Source organism: Micropterus dolomieu, linkage group LG19 (genome assembly GCF_021292245.1).
Source record: "Micropterus dolomieu isolate WLL.071019.BEF.003 ecotype Adirondacks linkage group LG19, ASM2129224v1, whole genome shotgun sequence".
NCBI lineage: Eukaryota > Metazoa > Chordata > Actinopteri > Centrarchiformes > Centrarchidae > Micropterus > Micropterus dolomieu.
Genome location: NC_060168.1, coordinates 19,729,316 through 19,750,048, shown reverse-complemented (window position 1 = coordinate 19,750,048; position 20,733 = coordinate 19,729,316). Strand labels below are relative to the sequence as shown.

The following is a 20,733-nucleotide window of genomic DNA, read 5'->3' as shown; positions in this document are numbered from 1 at the left end:
TGTATTACTGAATACCTCTATTTCTTTAACAAATGAGCTTAACTCACAAATGTGCAATTAAATGGTCAATTGCATTTTAAAACTCGTACTCAGTATTTTGTTCACCACAGTGCTGTTAAGAGTGATGTAAAGCTGTATCTAAAAGCAGTAAAGTGTCTTCCAGGGTTTGCATGCATTACAAGCTTCTTTAGCGAAAGGTCAATGTATTCCTATAAATGCATGCATTTGGGGAAATGTATGCATGCAGTCACTTATTCTTCCAGCAATGACAACAGAATATATTCAACAATGGTTTTGCACGGATAAAACTGTTCCTGCAAATTTGAGTTATCATTCACTGGAGATGACAAAAAATAAATAGAATGGACTGTAAGACTGATCAAAAGTTCATATTTCCTTTCAGACTGGAGATTGAACTTGACAGACAAACAGACGTAAAATACCGATACGAGAGATAAGGGACTGGCCTACTCGAAAATGCCCCAAAAAAATCGGTATTCCATAAAGATCAACACACGCAGATGCAGTCGAAAGGTCCATACTTCACACGTAGGCATGCACAAACAAAGCATTGCTAAACTTGAAACAATATTCCAAAGACATCAGAGGATTTAAAACCTCTAACCCAAATTCTCACCTCAACTGTAAATTCATCTCAATTCAAACATCTGAATTTAAATTAAATTTAAAAGCTGTTGTTGTTGGACACACATCTGTATACACCTTTGAGTGACAGGGGACTGGCAGTCCCGAAGGAGCACGGCGAAGTCGGATAACAAACACTAACATGTTTCTCCTCACACACACAAACACACATGCTGTAAGAAACCAGCGAAATATCTCAGAGGTATGAACTGATCCAACAACAAAAACAACAACAAAACATTAAGCTGTGGTGGTCTGGATTCCTCTGTAGCGACGGATGGAGAGCACATCCCTGGAATAAACAAGGCAGAGAGCAAACTAAGACAGCCTCCGGGGGATTATAACAACACCAACTGTATGAATTAGGCTGTCTATCAGAGAGAGCCACTTTGGTGCCACTGCACGACGCCTCTGGTGAGGGAAGAAATCTTCCAAGAGACCTTCTGCCATAACCACACTGAAAGCAAGAACAAAAAGATAACCAAATTGCCCTTGTACTGCAATTGTCTTCTATTCAATTTCCCAGTCGTGCATGTTTTATCTTTTAATTCAGCTTAATTATGAGCCTGTGCACCGTTGAATTTTTTTGTAACCTTGCTGTTGGGAAAAATAGCATCTGAAAAGGAAGAAAATTAAAAGCATTTATAACCTTAAGTAATCTTTGTGCCATTTGCCTCATTATCTGTCCTCGACTGACATTAAGTGAATAATTGATGGATTTCTTTTCTTCACTTGATAAACCATCAGGCATGCAGTTTCATCTCCTGCCTACTTGAGAAAACCGTGAAGAGAAACAAGTCTGGCTGAGGAGCGCTTCAGGCGGTGTGGGCTCCTGCTGCATGGGGTCTTCCAGAGCTCTCAGCCTTCACTCATGGTCGGCTTTCTGCCCACCTCTCTGGGGCTACACTCTGGACCGCACAGAGACCTCAGCACTTGTAGTTATGGCAACTTGTGATTTCTCTGGAGTACTGACTCTCATGCTTCCTTCAGCAGATGCAGACGCATCGCAGCCAAAAAATAAATGAATTTCAGGAGCAGAGTAAATTATTCATTACTTAGTTGAAGATGCCACAGGGCGGGGATTGTGATCATACCAAAGGTCCAGCAGGTTCAAGGCACATCTTACTGATGACACACTGAAATTAAAAAATGTATTGACAAATATTTTGCTAAATAATGGAATCCACACAACCATTAATCTGAACTTTTCATCAACTGTAAATTAAGGAGCAACTACTTTTATAGCGACAGATAATTAACAGTTAAGGCAGGTAGTATTTTCTTTTTGTCAATTAATCCCATAAGAAGACAAAAATCAACAATGAATGTGAGCTACTAACAAGTATTCTCTTCAAAGGATGATGTTATTTCTCTGTTCCATAGACCTCCATTGTTGATAAGGCAGGGTTCCCTAGGAGTTAAGGCGTCAATCATAAATGCAACGTCCCTGGTTGGAGTCCAACCTAGGGATCTTTGTTGGATGTCATTCCCCATCTTTCTCCCCTCATTTCCTGTCATCTCTCTACCGTGACCTGGTAATAAAGGCACACAGTGTGTTGGCCAGTATTAGGTTATTGGAGACATATGAACGAAGAAAGGAACTGCAGTAGAGAAATGTCAAAAATACTGTAATGTTGGTTTTACATCTGCTAAAAAGCACTGACAACTGACAGCAATTGTCAACTCCTTTTCCACTGCATGTCCCACTCATCAAAAATATTTGGGTATGTAATGTGTTTATGTGAAACAAATAAAAATTTGCAAAATAAATCGCTATCTGAACTTTTAAATCTTTAAATATCAGAATCGGTTTTGGCCTCAAAAATCCAAAAGTCCCCAACAAAAGCACTCTGTACTCCTGTTTCAGTAACAACAGAAGGAATAAATAGGCTTTAGAGCTGAGTGCCAGTATAGAAGAAGAAGAGACAGACTGACGCATTATTGTTTTTTTGTCTTTTTGTGTGAATTGAAGGCAATAAATAAAAACATAGAAAAAAAGCCAGCCTTTAACTGTAAAGCTCTCACTCATCATAAGCACACAAGCACACCAGTATCTATAATAAATATATTAACATTTCAATAAAACCTGGAGACAGACTCTTACAATATACACACACCCACACAATCCTTTGCTAAGATTAACAACACAAACATGCACACAGATAACTGGCTCGCTCATGCATGCGCAAACCATGAACCCATCACACGCTGTTGATTTTTTAGAAGACACAGAAAGTAAAGGGTGTAATAAATATTTTCACTGTTTGACAATACTGTGATTGAGGTGTCCTTTGTATCCCAATGCATCATCGTGTCCTTGACTTGAAAGACAAATTCACCTGCAGTTTGCTTGACACACATCAGAAGACAAACATCAGATTCTGAATTAAGGAAAAATATTCTTTTTAAAAACTGGACTGCGGTGTGTTGAAAGAATTATAAATATGATATTTTAATTATTAATTAATATTATCAATAATTAAAAGCTCAATAAATCTATAGCTAGGATTATACAAATCAAGTAAATAAGTGACAATAAAATGTACTGTACATTACAGGCTACAACCAGATGTTAATGTTCTCTTCTCTGGTCTTATATCATCATCATCACCACCTGTACAGGATGTCTGAAACACTCACTAGTTGACCTCCTGATCTGTGATAGCTCACTGTATGCTGTAATCCATCACTTCATATACTGTAAACTGATGCACTGATTGATCAATCTGTCTGTCGGTCCAGCTCCACCCAGGGCTGCCAGTTCCACCTGTGGACAACGGCAACAACAGGATGAGTGGATAAATAGCTCCTATAAATGGTCTTGTAATTTCCTCCGATAATGCAGCAGGGCCGACAGCATGCGCATCGGGCACCACTTCACACCAACGCATGATAGATCACAATTACAAGATGGTAATTGTGTGCAGTGTGTACTCCCTGTGTGTCCCTGTGTGTGATTATGTGACAAAAGCATCGTCTGTGATGAGGACATGTGAGCAGACAATGAGGGGCCCTTGTATTTGCTGGTAGAGAGAAGGGAAGAGGACTCAGGGTTAGATTAAAGCCCATTTTGGAGGTTACAATGATACATCCCTTGTACTTTGTTCACTAAGCCATGATTACAAAGACGAGAGAAAATGGAAGCATATTGTCAGGCTGCATTATACTTTATTATTCAAATAACACTGTCTACAATGAGGATAATCTTCCCCCAATGTGCTTTTAATTTCCATATCTAATTTCTTCTCATTCCGTCTTGTGTGTCTCAGTTCTTCTCAACATTATTTGCACAGCTGGTGCAGTGAAACAGGGTTGGATTCAAATGTCAAAAGTCTAAATGAAAAACATCAATCATCAAAGGTTGATAAATTTAAAAAAAAGCCATTCATCAGGTGATTGTGGCCATACTTTAGGGTCGTTGTTTTTTTTTTTTTGGAACTACTCAAGTATTCGACCTGAGCAGCCAAGGAGACGGGGACTTTGGATGCACAGCCAAATTCTTAATGCGAGGCTGATTACTTGTCTGGCACTAAAACCAATATTTGAAAAAAGGGCAGGCAGTACACGGTTATTGTCATAAAGAACCGGGAATGAAAACGATTATTGCTGCACTAAGGAGTGCATTAAGTGGGACAGCATAGAAAATTGAACTCTGCCCTACACAAGGAAGCACATACAAGTTTGACAGCTGCTTTACAAACTGCACATTTTTGTCACACTGTCACAACCTCAGAGGACTCCAACCTCCTCAGTGTTATGGTATATAGCAGTATCCCTCTCTCATACCTTGTGTTTCCTGCCCTCCCTGTGTTTCCTGTCAGTGTGGTCTGTCTGGTAGTGGTGCAGCGTTCCTGCTGCCAATCACCTGTTACGCGTCCACTAATAAAGATACTGCAATATATCTAGGGGGAAGTTGTGGCTCAGGGGTTAGAGCGCTCCTCCATTAATCAGAAGGTCAGGGTTCAATCTACATGTTGAAGAGTCCTTGGTCAAAACAATGAATTGCTGTGAATGTGTATGAATGAGTTAATTTCTGTTTCTGGTGAGCAGTTGGCACTTTAGCCTGTAGTGTTAAGTGTTTTGAATAGGCTAGAAAGGCACTATACAAGTACAGACCATTTACCCTTTACTCCTTGTTCTTCACCTCATTCTCCACCACATCGTTCAGCACTCTATTCTGTATCCAGACCCATTAGACCCTCTTTTCGGTTACTCCTCACCATTTCATGTTCTAAGTCTTATGGTGATCGGACCTTTTTTCTATTCCTGCTCCCCAACCGTGTAATAGTTTATCCCTCCACGTCAGCTCCTCCCCATCTATCGCCACAATTTACAGTTGCATTTCTTGAATCCCTGAATTAGTAATATGATTATATGGATGTTCCAGAGAGCCTATTTTTTCTAGTCAGCTTCTTATGATAAATGACATTTTCTGCTGAAGTTGAAGCAGTTTTGGTGGTTTACCATTTACCAATAAGGCAGGGTTTAAACTTCTATCTGAGGCTCTTTTTTTCATGCTTCAAACAACTACAACTACTCCCTACGTCACTTTTTTTGCGAAACTGTCCAAAAGTGTGCGTTGCTATTGACACGTGTTCAATTTATTATATACAGACGAATAAGTCACAAAAAACTGAGGTCTTGGACAGAGATAAGGAAGGCGGTGGGATGCAGTCAGAATGAGTGTGGCCATTCAGTAGGCTGATGATCAGACTGATTTAACACTGCACTTTCAATGAGCCTGACATCGTGTTTATGTCATGCAATTTTTTGTTTTGTTATGTCCAAACCAATAAATAACAAGTGATGAATCTGTCAGGCCAACGTCATTTTCATTCGACACGGAAGCTATGAGAGCAACTGACTTAACATTTTCCACAAAGGTCGAATAAAAAAGAATGTTAATTCTGTAAGTCATCTTACAACAACCAGTTTACCTGCATCAGTCTGACGTTATTTTCAGCAATATTTTTCTGTTGCTATTCTTCATTGATGTAGCTCAGGAGCTAGCAAGCTATACAGGAAGATGACATCAACAGGCTTAATCCCGCCTACAGCTCTGATTGGTCAATGGGAACAACACCAGACCAAAGGCTAATCATTTGGGACCGATGTAAACACTTTAGATGTGGTTGGACGGCACTTTTTAAGCATATTGAACCCTTAATCTCTCATCCATACTTAAGAAAAAGGTGGACTTCCATGTCTGTCCAGCTTTGAGGCTGGCAATCTTTACCTTTTTACACAGATAAAACAAAATAGCTGAAGTAAGTCAAGCTAAGGCACCTTCAGAAGATCCTCACAAGCTCTACCAGGAGCCACAACGCTGTACAAGGAACCAACACATTTGAACGCAGCACTCGTCTTGATGACAGAAGCTCTGATGGGCCAAGTGCTGATGATCAAGCTGACTCCTTTTCTCTTTTACTCCCTCATTCACTCCATCTCTTTCCATCTCCCACATCGGCCCAATCAGGCTAATGAGCCTCGCACTTCCTCCATCCCTTCCTGCTTGCTAAAGTGGCGATTGATTGGAGGGGTGGGAAAGCTTTTAACATGGGAGGGGTGGGAGAGAAATAATTAGCACGAATGAGCTTTTCTGCAAACTCCTCCAGTTTGGCTTTTCTTTTTTTCGTTTATTTACTGAACCGGACAACATTAGGGATTAACTCTCCAAGGGTATGTTAACTTCTCAATGTCAGGGTGTAAATCAATCTGAAGCTGTAAAATGAGGCCCGTTTGTCTAATGCCAATGTCTCGCTTATTCGCTCATGTCAGGTCACAGCCCTGCGATGATGTCTAAATGGAAGTGGTAAGGAATAAGAAGGGGGAAGGAAGAGGAAAAAAACGATGCACAATAAAGCAGTGTAGCTTTTTGTCCACTTTCCCACTAAAATTGAGACACAAACTGGACATCAGAGCATCCCGCGGAAACTCAAGCACTGAACCTTGAAAGCTCAAAATTTCCAGTACACAGAGAGCATTAATGTCACAGCCCAAATGACCAGTAAAGTGGTCCTTCTGACAGTTGTACCGTAATTAACTCCGACAGATCTGGACTGGAAAAACTAGAGCAGCAGCACTGTCTAAATCCATGCTGCAGCCTCCAAACTTCGCCCATGGCAAAGACACAGATACAAGTGGACAGAGTGGACAAAACAACATGACCTCAGTGAAGGGATGAAAAGTATGAGATACAAAAGTCTTCATTTAAGCTAGGACAAGACGAGGGTCAGCAGAGTGCTCGTTAAAAAATCTCAAAAAAAGTAGAGAGAGTAGAAAAGACTGATTCCTCAGAGTGGCAGAGAGGCTTAGATCGTCTGACGCCTTAAAGATATGAAATATGCCTAGAGCCTTACTTTACCATCAAAAACAAGACACTTCAAGAGGGCATGTAAGAGTAATTTTCTATTCATCTGATATGTATTTTAAAATCATACGGAGGAATTGAAACCCCTCACAATAAATACAGAAAGAAATTACTATAGCTTAGATATTAGCTCTCTCCAGAAGCAATATTCCTGTAGAAGTGCCGTGGTAATTATAGCAGGCATGTCCCCTGAGTGACAGGCTACTGTACTTACATAAAAATGTGAATTTATTTTTTTATTTTAAATTAATAAGTCTATAAAGAAACTTTTTCATTTATTTTTTTATATACACAGAATCCATTTTTCCCTACAAAAGAAAAAAAATATATATATATATATTCAAGCATTTATAATTGAGACAGTGGCTGTGTTTACACATTAAATACATTAAATTAAAGGTCCTCCGATGCCTTTGTCACTGCTGTCTGTGACTATGAATCAACGATGACTCCCAGTCGTTCTGTACTAATGCTTAAATCAATTTTAAAGGATTTACAAGGTTCAAAATCTTAGACTACGGATGGCATGGCTTCGGCTACAATCTAGAGCCTATCCAGCTGGTATTGGTTGATTAATCTTTCATGCGAACGACTGGAAATTTATCAACAGCAATTTTGATAGGAAAAAATCCTAAAATGTACTAGTTCCAGGCTCTAAAATCTGATGTCTTATCTCATATGAGGGTGAATGGAATATCTTTGAGTTTAGAGCTATGTTTTGGATAAAATAAGCAATTAGACGTCATGGCCAGTTGCCCGTTTTTCTGCCCGTCATTTTCTCACATTACAGCAGTGGCCTTCAGCTCTTCCCATCATTCGAGCCTGATCATTCCCCAGTCATATGATCTTAACCCGCCCCTCATTCCCGTAAACAGCTATGTAAAGGTCACCCAGGGAATGTATAACGTCCAGCCATCCTATTACACCTGCCTGCTTGCACTTTACTCGAGTATTTACATTTTATGCAGCTTTCAACTTTTGCTCCACTATATTTCAGAAGAAATCCATTTATTTGACAGCTAGAGTCACTACTTACTTTGAAGATCATAATTTTACATATAAAAGGTGTGATCAGTTTACAAAATATGCTACATTGTTATAGAGTAGTAAAAATTTGCTTCGCCTCACCGAGCAACAACATTTAAATGTTTTAATGATAATATAACTAATAATTTAATATTACATCATAATATAATATCATGAAAGTGTGAATGCTGTATTTTTACGGTGTGGTAATGGTACATTTACTCAATTCAGAACAGTAAATAACTTCGCACCTCTATAACGAGAGACAGGTGCGTCAGAGGGAGACAGGAGAGTCAACATTTCGGTACTAGACCTTCACCAGGCAAATGGCGTTACGTATATATAACACTATTTGCATGACGAAGGTCTAGAACCGAGACGTTGTGTCAATATATATTTTTTGCAAGTATTGTTTGCTACTTTTACTCAATTAAAATATCTCAATACTCCTTCCACCACTCCTAAGCACCAGCTAATAGATTTTGTTTTTCACTTCAGACATAGTAGACTCTTTTTCCAACTCCAACGTGACCTTGCGAACTGGGAACCTGTGATGGTCATTTTTCACTATTTTTTGACCAAACTATTTATCAATTTAATCAACAAAGCATTCTGCAGATGATTCAATGATGAAAATAACTGTTAGTTTCAGCCTTACTGTGGGTTAGCAATGAAAATGTTCAATCAATTTGAGGATGGTCTAATTCACCACTAAAACATCTGCTCCATTCCACAACAAAAAGAAATACTAATCAGATGTGCTTTTGCTCAGTAAATAGAATTCAGAATCAGAAGATAAACTTTTTAGTGTGTTTTGTGCTACACCACAAGTACTTGGCCCTGCCTTTGACCCTGCCTATCACTGCTTCATTTTGACCTCACTGATTAAAATCCATACAGATCAGATGGATTTTCCACTCTCACTCTTTAATTGGCTTTTGCACAGCAAATCGTCTTTCCACAAGCAGGTTCAGCTCTGCTCAATGCTCACCACTGTAATTTTGTCCTAGTTTAGTAGCTGGTAGAGTGGAGCGCTAGTCATGGCAGGGCTAAGTTTTGAAAGCATATAATATTTACTCTGAAACTGAAGCAGCAATGCCAATTTGCCTCTCTAAGTGCTTGTGTGTACAGACAGTTGACGGGGCGCATTGTGAGATCGTGCATATTAGTACTGCTCCACAAAACACAAAGTCAGCGCAGTGGGGATACTGCTATAGGAACTAAAGCTAAGGAAGTACAGTCACTAAGGCAGGGAGAAACAGAGCAGTTCACGAGGGATCTGTAACCTGTTCCATTTAACGTTTCAAGTAAACAATACAACTCTAACTAAAAACATTTTAACAAGTAGAAAGGTCGGCTGAGAGCAAGTAGAATATTTTCATTTGATCTTCCTTGAATTTAAGCACCCCTACTGCATCAAAACACCAACATGAATAAGCTTAGACCCATTTTACAGTATCTGTTTTGAGGGTTTCTTAGAGCACACACATGTAAAATATTTGTCTGCAATAGCAAACTTGGTGTGACATTTTGCATCTTGCAATATGAGCTTGTCCTAAGAGGAGCTGACAAGAGCTCTAGGGTAAATATATGGTAACTGCAGACCAGAGAGAGATAGGGAGCATACACTGTGGGGGCTGTGGGACCTCAACAGCAAGAGATGTCTCTGTTCTGGGCTTTCTATGACCTCCTCAGACCCTGGTTACTACCAGGGAGGCTGGGTTGATCCCTAGAACATGCCTCTCCTGATTAAAACCATGGCAGTCATGTAAGGATGAAATGCGGTCTTGAAAACATTCATTCCCTGGGACGAAAAAAATACTACAGCTGGTTACAACTTGATTATCCTTTAATAGCTGCTACATGATGTACATACTTAAAACAAACAGACTATAAAAAAGCTTAAGCACGGGAGAGTGGAGTAGATACTGTGGCATTCAAAGTAGATCTGTGACAAAAACCACTTAATCCTTGGCCTGATGCTGGAAAATCCCTTATAACGTGGTTAAGCATGCAAAGATTCCCACTTTGTGTCCCCTTTTACTCCAGTCAAATGAGAAAAAAGCAGCTCAGGTGAAATCTGAGAAATAATTTTAGCCACTCTGAAGCAATTTAGAACAACAAGTCAGGCCTGACAATCTTCAATACACGCTGTAGCAGAGTGTCAAAAGCAGGGATGTCTGCCAGGCTGATTTTGGCGCTAAGCACAGTGCTAAGCCCCATTGACAAAGCCAGCTAAGAATCAGTGAAGCCTTGCAGAAGGAGTGTGATGCTGTGCCACTGTAGGGTAATGCTATTGCAAGGGGCTCTACCTGCAGAGCCAAGGGTTTACCTGTTTTATACTCTTAAAATCACCAAACACGATCACTGAGCACATCCCTCTCACCTTTCTCCTCCAGCTGTTCTAGCCGATATCTTGCTGCCTGTCTGTCCACTCATCCGTGACTTCCCAACGCACCGGTCCCTTCATCCTCTGTAACCCCCAAGCCCCGCAACCTGCCCCGCTACAGCTATCGGCCATCATCAACCACCGACTTCTCTGGAATCAATAAAAGATGCTCCTCCAGCTAGAATGCTTCCATTGGGTGCGATATATAAATTCAACCCAGTGACCGGATTGAATTTATATATTGCACCCAATGGAAGCATTCACGCTCAAAAAAACACTAACGTTCAATTATTGATGCTTACCCAACACATCCATCCTCATTCAGTGCATTGGCATAATGAAATATTAAGTTGCTATTGGGAGGTTTCTGCTGTATTCAATTCAAGATGACTTGCATATTTAATAAGCAAGGAATTTTTTAACCATTTACTTTTTATTTAGTGTTTATTTGACAGGGACAAACGCATGAGACATTGTTTTATAAAGAAGATGCCATGCATACAGGTTTCTAGCCATGACTAATTTGCAACCCCAATTTGTCCAGTATCAGCCTAACGGTACATTTTACATAAAGAGAGTCCATATTAAAGCTCTGATTACCAAATCCCACAGTGCTCGCATGAATAGAGACCACCTCCAATAACATCATAAAAATACTAGGGCTGCAACTAACAATTATTTGTAATAACTTTCCTGATTAATCGTTTCATCATTTAGTCTATGAAATATGGAAAATACTGAAACTGGACCTCACAATTTCTTATGTCCCACGGAGACACCTAAAGACATTAAACTGACTGTTATATGTGACAAAGAAAATAAGATAAATCCTCACATTTGAGAAGCTGGAATCAACCCCTCACCTCCTGAGGTAAATATCTGGCTCATAAGCTGCTAAAGGCTCCAATATGTCCACCAGCGAGTCACTAACTGTGTCTGTCTGTTGATTGGTGCTGAGCAGGAAGTGTACAATGTGTTTCAGAGCTTTTTCACTGCAAACAGCTGCCTGCTGCGGCTGAAAACAACACTATGAGAGCGCTTTGAGAGTGAACCAGAACAGTAAAGTTGTTGGCCAGACAGCTAAACTCACTATAAAGCTCCGTAAAGCCTATAAGAGCTGCAGAGTCAGGTATAATTCTCTGTAGGTTCAACACTATGAGCAACCCCTTTCACACTGTCACATTGTTTTCACGTTGCCATTTGATATGATTATAGCTGCTTTAACCTTCTGGGAAAAAGAGCAGAACTACTACTTCACGAAGCAAAAGCCATATTTTTTTATGTGGCTATTGTTTTGGCTTTCATCTGCTACCATAATTGATCACGAGACCAGATTTGTCAGCATTGAAGTGGCATACAGCTTAAACTATTATCAAATGAATCAATTAGTTGATGAAATTTGATAAGCAACTATTTTGATAATCAAATAATACTTTTTTCACTAATAATAATCAGTAATCACTTTTTTTCAAGCAAAAATGACTGCTTGTGATTTTACTTTATCATTTTGGGTTTCGGACCAAACAAGATATTTGAAGATGTCACCTTGGACTCAACAATTACGAAAACAATCAGCAGATCAACAAGCTATCAATAATTGATATAATGTAATGCTACATGTGAAAAAGATTAGATTCAAGGACAAGACATTTAAATGTCTTAACGCATTCACTACAGCAGTTGTACACTCTGGAGCGAGACAGTGAGGTACCATCACTTGACAGCTCCAGCACCAGGAGTGTTCAGCGATTCATCAAACATCAGTCAAGCAGTCAAGAAATACTGTGTCATAGAGAGCCCAAGAAGGCAGTCTGAAAAATGTTACCAGTCTAACAGTCCCAAAACAAAGTGTGTGAAAACGTGACAGGAGGAAGAACTGCCTCCCAATAGTAGTTATCCAGTTAAAATACTGATTCCATGCTTACTGTATCTACTATTTAATTAAAACTGTGACTTCGGACAGTCTTTATCTAGAATCAGGTGTTGCAAAAGGGGCTCATTGTATGTTCAGGCGCCTGTACATATTAACGAATATGACACAGATGTATTTCCCCTCTTCTACATAATACTGAGATCTCTTGTACTTGCAATGACTGATTTGTCCTACATGATATTATCGTTTGATTTTGAGCTGAGTCTGCCTCTGATCTTTGTATCAACTACGCATGCAAACTTTTATTAATATTACTTGATAAATCAAGCTTCAAGCATTGATGAGCAATCTCAAGTTAATGTTAAGGAATATCACTCAGCTCTTCTCAAGTCCGCCATTAGTCATAATCGGCTTGTTTGTGCCTGGAATTTCCAGATGCCTCTGAAGAAATGTTTGTTCTTTTGACCCACCATATTCCTTTCTAAAACCTACAGTATGCCACAATGACGCTGACGTAAGGCTGGACGTTATAGCCAAAAATGTTAGCACGATAAAAAGTTTTGTATCTTTCGATATCGATAATTATCACGACAAGTATCAAATCGTTATTTCTTTCAAGTTTAAAGGCTGATTTTTGCTCCTGAGTAAACCTGATTTAACCTGATGGTTAACTGTGGTTTAAACTCTTCTTTATGATCAACACTTGATGCCAAACAGTGGATCACTTCACAAATCTGAGGCAGAATATTCAAAACAATCATGATAAAATCTTTGTGAACAAATACACGAGTAAAATTAAGTAAAATCTTTTTTCAGTCCTTTTTCCTCAACAAAATAAACATCTTAAAATCCTTAAAGTCCTTATTCGTGTATGATTCAAGTGAATAAAATCAAACACTTATTGAATATTTATTGAACACTTGTTATATTGTTATTGAAAATATTATATTGTGACAATTATTGTTTTTGTTTTATTGTCCAGCCGCTGACGCTAACATGACGTATTAAGTGGAAATTGCAGGTGAGACATGAGGTGTTGCTACTCTTCACCTACCTAACTACTTTCTGACTTTTTCCCCTCCATGTCTGTCAACATGCCGGCCTGCTTTCTAGGTTTCTTATCTCATGAGGAAGTTACAGTATAGTCTACAGACCCGCGCTCTCTCTCTCTCTCATCCTGTCTGTCACCTGCGGGCCACAAAAACTATTGGCTCTAATCTTGTATCTCTCAGCTGTTGCCTGTTGAGTAGGTTTCTGGCGCCAACAAACAGCTTTATCTCTGACCTGCAGAGGAAAACCTGGGAGACCCTATCTCATGCACACACACACACACGATAGGATACCTGCACACAAAGGTACACCCCACATGTACCACCCCTCCAGATATTGTACTGCCCGCACACACATGCATAGAGCCAGGTGTATTTGTGCTGTCAAATTCTGGCACAAGCAGATGCAGCTGTGCGCAGGTGTCCATGTGCAGACATACATGTACTGTAATCTTGTCAATACATCCAAAAACGTGTGCAGAGGTGAGACACACACATACCCAGTCCTGCATAAACACACACACTCTCACAAGCTCTCAGAAGACAGAAATTGTGACGATGACAAGTGGTTCAGCTCTAAAGATTAAAGAGATAGCACCAGAATATTCTTTATCACTTGACGGTGCACGGCTTAATTTTAGGGACAGTTTTTAATAGTCTTGCCTGAAAGATTTATCAGCCGACTCTGCCGCTGCATTTACTCTCATACATGGAGTTAGCTCCACTGGAGAAAAAAAGGACATTACACAAAAATACTGAGAAGACGTATACGTCCAGTTTTTAAATCTTTTTCAATTAAATTTCAATTCTACGCGGAAAAAAAGGTAGGCCAAAATAAATAGCATTTAATGTCAAACACGATAAACACTACAGCGGTGGAGAGTGAGTGCTGGAATGGAAATGAGGAATAAAACTTTTGCTAGTGAAAATGCAGCTCAGTAGAGCTAAGCAAATTTGCATTTAATCAATTTGAAAAAAAGGTTTTAATGCAAAGTTAGTTGCCGAGACGTGGTCTCCACACACACACACACATACACACACTCCAAGAACTCATCACTCCAACGACATTTCATTGTGCAATCCATCTTAATCAGCTAGCCCATCAGAGACAATATATCCTCCCCTCCATCTATCTCTCCTTCTCCGGACGGAGTGATTGAGGGGTGTAAAGAGGAGGATGTTTCGGCCCGCCGTCTCCTCCACCCATACCACCGCCCCCTCCTCGCCAGGACGGCTCTTAAGTGCTTGTGGGTTTTTATGTTTGTAGTGTTTTATAGTGGAGTGGGCAGGAGCCAGGGGCTGTAAAAGTGTGGAAGAAAGGTGGGTGGAGTGGAGGAGGAGGGGGAGGAGGAGGAAGAGGAGAAGGAGTGGAGAGTTACTGTAAATGCAATCTTTATTGAGAGCGACACAAACGACAAACAGCGCCCCGCCCAGCCTCCCTGCAACGCCCTGCTTACCTGATCAATCAGTGCTGACTGAGGGAAGGAGAGTAGGAAAGAAGGAAGGAAGGAAGGAAGGAAAGAAGGAACAGGGTGGAGCAGCATATTACATAGTTTCCACCTGTTCATTCAAAGGTCTCCGGTGCTTCTGTGTCTGCATGTATCCACACTTTAAAGTGTGTGTGCGTCTCTTTACGCATTCATGCGTGTTTTTGTGTGTCTGCAGTCAATGCCTAACCACTAGCCAGGCCTGGGTGCCCCCCTCCCAACTTGCCAACCAGTCTGCCAATATAGCGTATAATTGGCCACAGTTGGCTTCAATTGAATGTTTGCTGTGTTATGGGCTAAATGATTCTTCAAGGCCTTTCAGAGCAGCCAGAGAAAAAAACCCACAACACTCCCCTCCACATGTCAAAAACCACAGGCCCTGCTTTGGCTGCTTTAACGCTGATGCTCTGCTGTTAGATCTGCAACAGTAGTATGCAGTAGGTTTGGCAAATTTCTAAACGAGAGTAACTAACTGTCTCTTTCATAATTGTCCCTTGATGTCTATTTGCTGCTCTCTGTTATTTTAACGTCATATCTCTTTAAGTCCGCCGGACATCACTTCAAGCCTCATAGTCAATCAGTTAGTCATCGAATGAAAAGGTCAGCCGCTTTTAGTCGACGGAATGACCACAGAGACAGTCAGCTGGCCGGCCAGTCAGTCAGACAGAAAAGCATGATGATTACTCTGCTGCCCAAAACCCCTTTTGTGGGTACCGTGTACCTGCTTGTTGCCATGGCAATGCAGAGCGAGATTTAAATACTAGCCTGTGTCCCCTCCCTGCCTCTCTTTTATCCTCTTCTTTTCACTCCTCCAGACTCTCCCCTCTCTTTTGGTGAGTCGCCGTGCTGACACTCTCTCTCTCTCTCAGGCTCCGTCTCTCAGTCATGTTTCCTCTGGCGCTGTTGTGTTTTTCTGCCTCCCTCCCTCACCTTGCCTCGTCCTCTCGGCTAAATGACACTTTACTAGCTGTTTCCTCTTGTTAATTCCATGCTACTTTGCATCGTGCGACTCTGTAAAAGCTCTTATAAAACACACAAACACACACACCAGCGCAAAGTCGCCTCCACAAATTACAATTACTTACTGTATACACACATAATTACTTAAACATTTGCAGGCGGATGCATGCATGAACGCTTGCAAGCACACAAACACAAGCAATAGTTCCGTAAATGGGAGTCAACAATCAACATATTCACTGGATGCTGGCACAGTGTACACCTGCTGACAGTCAGCTGCCAATGAAGATCTATCATTTTCTGCTAAAGCCTCATCGTCAAGCATCATTTAGGCATGCTGGCCTGCCTCGCTCTCCCCTGATGCACCGTCTGTGCCAAGACACAGATTCAATGTCCCCCCCAACTGCACAAACAGCCTTGTGGGAAGAGGTCTTCAGGAAATTTTCTGGCTTTTGGCTCCATCTAATGGTCACTAGAAAGACTCTAATCCTACTTGGAAGTGCTGGAAAACAACAACAACTGATAGGAGGAAGGGTGATATGTGAGCAAATGTTACACCTATCTTTAAAATATTTTTCAGTCTAAATTATATTACTTGATATTACTAAATGTTTTTAATTAAATTTGGTATCAGATCTTTATTGTTAGTTAGTTATGATGGCTGAGATTAATTTTTTAACTGCTCAGTATTACATTGGTTTGTGCATAAAAAGCCCAAATAAATATATTTCAGTATCAATTTATATGTTTTCCTCATAAGTATTGGTATTTTTACTATGATAGAACATGAAATATTTATATATATATATATATATATATATATATCATAGTTTATTTCTACCAGAAGCACAATTGTTGTATTTTCATTGATTGTAAAACAGAAACTGCTTTTTGAGTTTTATATCATTCTAAATCGCATATTTTGGGGGTTTTCACAAAATAAGACAACACGTTAATAACAATTCAATTTATCTAAAAAATAATCAAGAGGTTCACTGATAATTAAAATAATCAGCACTAGCAGTTGGTTGCGATAACAGATGTAGTGTCCTCAAAAACAAATGGCGATGGGATACTACATAAACAAGACAAAAACAAACAATGTATCTGCCTGCACGGACCCTGAATAAAACAAAAACAAAACACACTCCTTATGTGTACATGCACTATGTCCAAACCATTTATTTTATGCCTTTATGGTATCGTAAACTACGCTGATGATGGGGTAACCAAATATAACTATGCTTAGCTGTGTTCACTGACAGCTGATTCCTCATTTTTTTCTTCCTTCACAAAACACCACATATCACTATAAATTGGGAGCCAGTCAGCAATCCTTCTGATTCTAAACCCTGTTGTGGTTCTTCTAGTCTTCTGTACTGTATGTACACTACTTCACACTACAAATATGTTGGTAACCAGATAAAAGCCTAGCTGTCCCTCCCACACACTGAAAAAACATCATACCCATAATCACAGCACAAACTCATAGGTGTTTTGTGCTAAAGGTATGTGCACAAACAGACTGGGGCCTTTTTCATATTTCCCACTACTTTCTTCTTCATATTTTTTGTGTTTCTTTTTTACCTGCTGATTACTATTGCTACAAAAAGAGGAAATAAAATCATGTTTTATCTCGTTGTTTTTTTCTCCTTTTATATGTGAAAGTCGATCATTGGTGACAAATCTATACACAGATCCACCTAAAAACAAACACCCACCCGTTTACACACACATACCTGCATTGACAATAGCATCTATCTCCAGCTCGGTGATGTCACCGCTGTAGAGGGAAATCTTGCGGTCCAACTTTTCATTCCTCGGGTGGAGAGGTTGCTCAGAAGCACCTGATAACGAGACACACACATACAATACAGGATCTTATTACGTTACATAGGCCTGGTAAATTTGCACAAGGAGTTTGTTCCTATACTCAACATTAAAATAATAAAACACAACAGTACAAATTCTTGAATTAGCAATTATTAACAAAAGTTTTATGGTTAAATTACACAAGAATGTTTTCACAACTTCTTCTTCTTCAACCAAACAGGTCTTGGTTTGTGGATCTGCAGTGTTAAATTGGACATATTAATATAGTAGTGTGAACAATCTTTAAATATAGCTGTCATCACAGCAGTGTGGATGCAAATTATGTGATAGTATTGTGCACTGATGCTGTATTCTACTCTAAACTAAAGAGTAAAAAATTCCTGTATATACCCTGGTCTACTATGATGGTATGGGGGGGGGGGGGGGGCTGCGTGTTGCGCAAATATGATTTTAAATAGGCCTGGTAAAAAAACGAAAATCAATATGTGGCGGTCAGCATTGATATTGTGGCGGGCCGCCACAAATAAATTAACGTATGGGAAACACTGTAGTCCTCATAGTTGAAGAGTGTAGGCAAAAATGTCATTGTTTGTTTGCATTTCATATAGGCTACAGGGGAAAGGGCTTCCACATCAGTCAGAAATAGATAAACAAAATGAGGACAGATGGAAGCACTTCAACAATCATACTGTATTGAAGCTTCTGATTATGTGATATGAGCTGATAAACTGATACATGTAATTTAAGTATGTTAATTTTTGGATTTGTGTTGATATTACGTTTTGCAAGGAGCTTCCAACTCTCTTTATGTTGCTCATAATTTGTAAATGCTCTCAGTGTGCGATTTATTTAATGTGCTATGGCCAAATATCTGAAAACACTAGCAGAACTCCACCGCCCAACCCTGAATGAACTTGACAGTGACTTTGATTGATGTTGGGTGTCTGACCTGCAGCGGGAGTCCACACTGAGATGTCGTCAAGCTTCTCATAGCTAGAAGTCCTGTAGTACTGACGCCTGTCGTTCACAGTCCGAGACAGCAAGAAGTCTGAGAGAGACAATAGGGAAAGAATATATAATCTGTAAGATAAATATAAATATTTTGTTATATAGTAATTTATGTAAAGAAACAGAAACGTGATACAAATCATACTAAAGAAAAAATTAATGAAGAATAAGACAAAATAGCTCCTGAATCCCCACCTAATGAACAGTAAAATTCCTACAGTGCGTAATGTACTGTGAGATTTTAGTACCCTAAGAGTACTTCATGGTCTTTGTGCAGCTTTGGCACTCAAGTTCCAGTTTGTTCAAGAACAGATTTAATCAGTGAAGACTGCAAAATACATGTTGTGTGTCAATAAATTACTTCAATTGATTAGGATTTCTGATTTATTGCATGAGCCATTGGTAACTAAGTATAAACACCAAATATTTACTCATGCAGTTATTTGCTTGCTTTTCTTCATTTTGTATTATTCTCAAATTCATATCTATTGCTTTTCAATCTATGGATCAACTAAAATATAGTTTAAAAACATCACTTTGGGCTAGATAATCCATTAAAATGACCATGAGTTGCTGCCCAAATGTATTTATGTCATTCCTATACTGACTTCAATTGTGTCTTTTATATATTGTGTTGTATATAGCTTGAGTTTATAGTATACTAAATCTAATAACGGTTTGGTATCATCATCGTCATCCATTTTGAAAGCACAGAGTCGCTGTAGTTTTAGTCTTGTGACAACTCTCAGGTACGCTTTTTCTATCACTAAGTGAATGACAGCTGGACAGGTTTTTTGGTCATGTGACAGCACAAACGTTTCTCTTTCGTTTGTTTACAAAGCACACTGCGGGGTAGCTGCTTTAAAATTAAATTAAAATCCTCTCCTCGGCCTTGGTATGAACAGTCTCACCCTTGGTCTCCTTCCAGTCTCCCTCAGCGGAGTTCAGGTTAATTTTGAGGGCCATGGCGGTAAGGGTTCCGGTGTGGAGAGACTGGACCACCACGACTGTGCTCACTCCGAGGGCGGCACCGAGGGCGACCTTGCCCAGCCAGCCTCTCCTTCCCCGGGGTGAAGAGGAACCGTTCCCCTGGCTGGACTTCCAAAGTGCCGCCGTCGGTGTTGTTGAAAACTTCTCAGTTCGCAGGGCAACGTTAATATGGCCGCGGAGAGGACTTGTTGCTGGCTTCCCTCCAAACTGGGGTCTCCCTGTATTTAAAATGTGTTTGAACTTGACACCGGCTCCCTTGAAATCTGCGCGTACACGGGACAGAGGGCCTGTGAACAGTGGGGCTCTGATATATGAAAATAGAGCAGATATTTGCAGTGCCATGGCTGAGTGACACAGAGGGAGACAACACTTCGTGTTGATACAGCCTCACAGAGAATAGTCTCCGCCAAAACGGTTTCGTTTTCGAAACGTACACACACTTCTTTCTGGTGAACGGCAGTTAGCTCACATGTGCCATTTTTGTTTGGGGCGTGAACGAGTGGAATGTACCATTTACAAGGGGTGCGAGTTGGCCATAGCTAAACGACAAACTGTAAAACGCGTCAATAAACGTTTATATAGTGTCCAGTAGCGGCATTTAAAGGGTACTGTTATGATAAGTGAAAATTATATGGTACAGTGGGACCAGCGCTGCTCTATTTTCAGTCTCACAGCCAGTGTGAACCCCGACTCAAATGACATGGGAAAGGCGAAGCCAACGACCACAAGCTGACGCCTCCTTCAATACTGTCGGAAATATTGGAATTACAGATGAGGGTTCACTCACTGGCTGACCAAACAAGCCAGTAAATGTCATAATAATTATAACAAGGAGAAGTTGCGTGGTTGGGCGTGGGTCTTGAAAGATTATAATTACAATGTAAATAAAAAATAAACCCTGTATAGTTAGCAGGACGTGTAGGATATATATATATATATATATATATATATATATATATATATATATATATAATCTGTACTTGTTTATTTATTTACCCCGCCCACAGCACTAACTGAGTAGTTACACGTTGCGAATAATAGCCTATCAACAGCGCAGCTGTTTGTTGAAAAGAAGGCAGCCGATATTTCTGAAGGTGCAATAA

General features: G+C 40.0%; 1 protein-coding gene across 6 annotated transcripts in view; it reads right to left on the bottom strand.

Moving 5' to 3' along the window:
• Positions 1–20,124, bottom strand: part of LOC123958022 (ADP-ribose glycohydrolase MACROD1-like) — a 29,122-nt gene extending 8,998 nt beyond the window's left edge. The window contains exons 1-4 of one of the 6 annotated variants that reach the window (XM_046031182.1): positions 19,552–20,124; positions 18,582–18,680; positions 17,539–17,646; positions 3,276–3,412 (exon numbers count right to left, since the gene is read on the bottom strand). In XM_046031182.1, the coding sequence (XP_045887138.1) occupies positions 3,312–3,412; positions 17,539–17,646; positions 18,582–18,680; positions 19,552–19,972 (729 nt within the window). In that variant the 5' untranslated portion in view covers positions 19,973–20,124 and the 3' untranslated portion in view covers positions 3,276–3,311. Of the gene's footprint in view, positions 1–3,275; positions 3,413–14,592; positions 14,652–15,764; positions 15,862–16,859; positions 16,922–17,538; positions 17,647–18,581; positions 18,681–19,551 lie in introns of those variants that run through there. The other 5 variants (XM_046031186.1, XM_046031184.1, XM_046031185.1 and 2 more) reach the window with 5 other exon arrangements.
• Between the last annotated feature and the right edge of the window lie 609 nt (positions 20,125–20,733).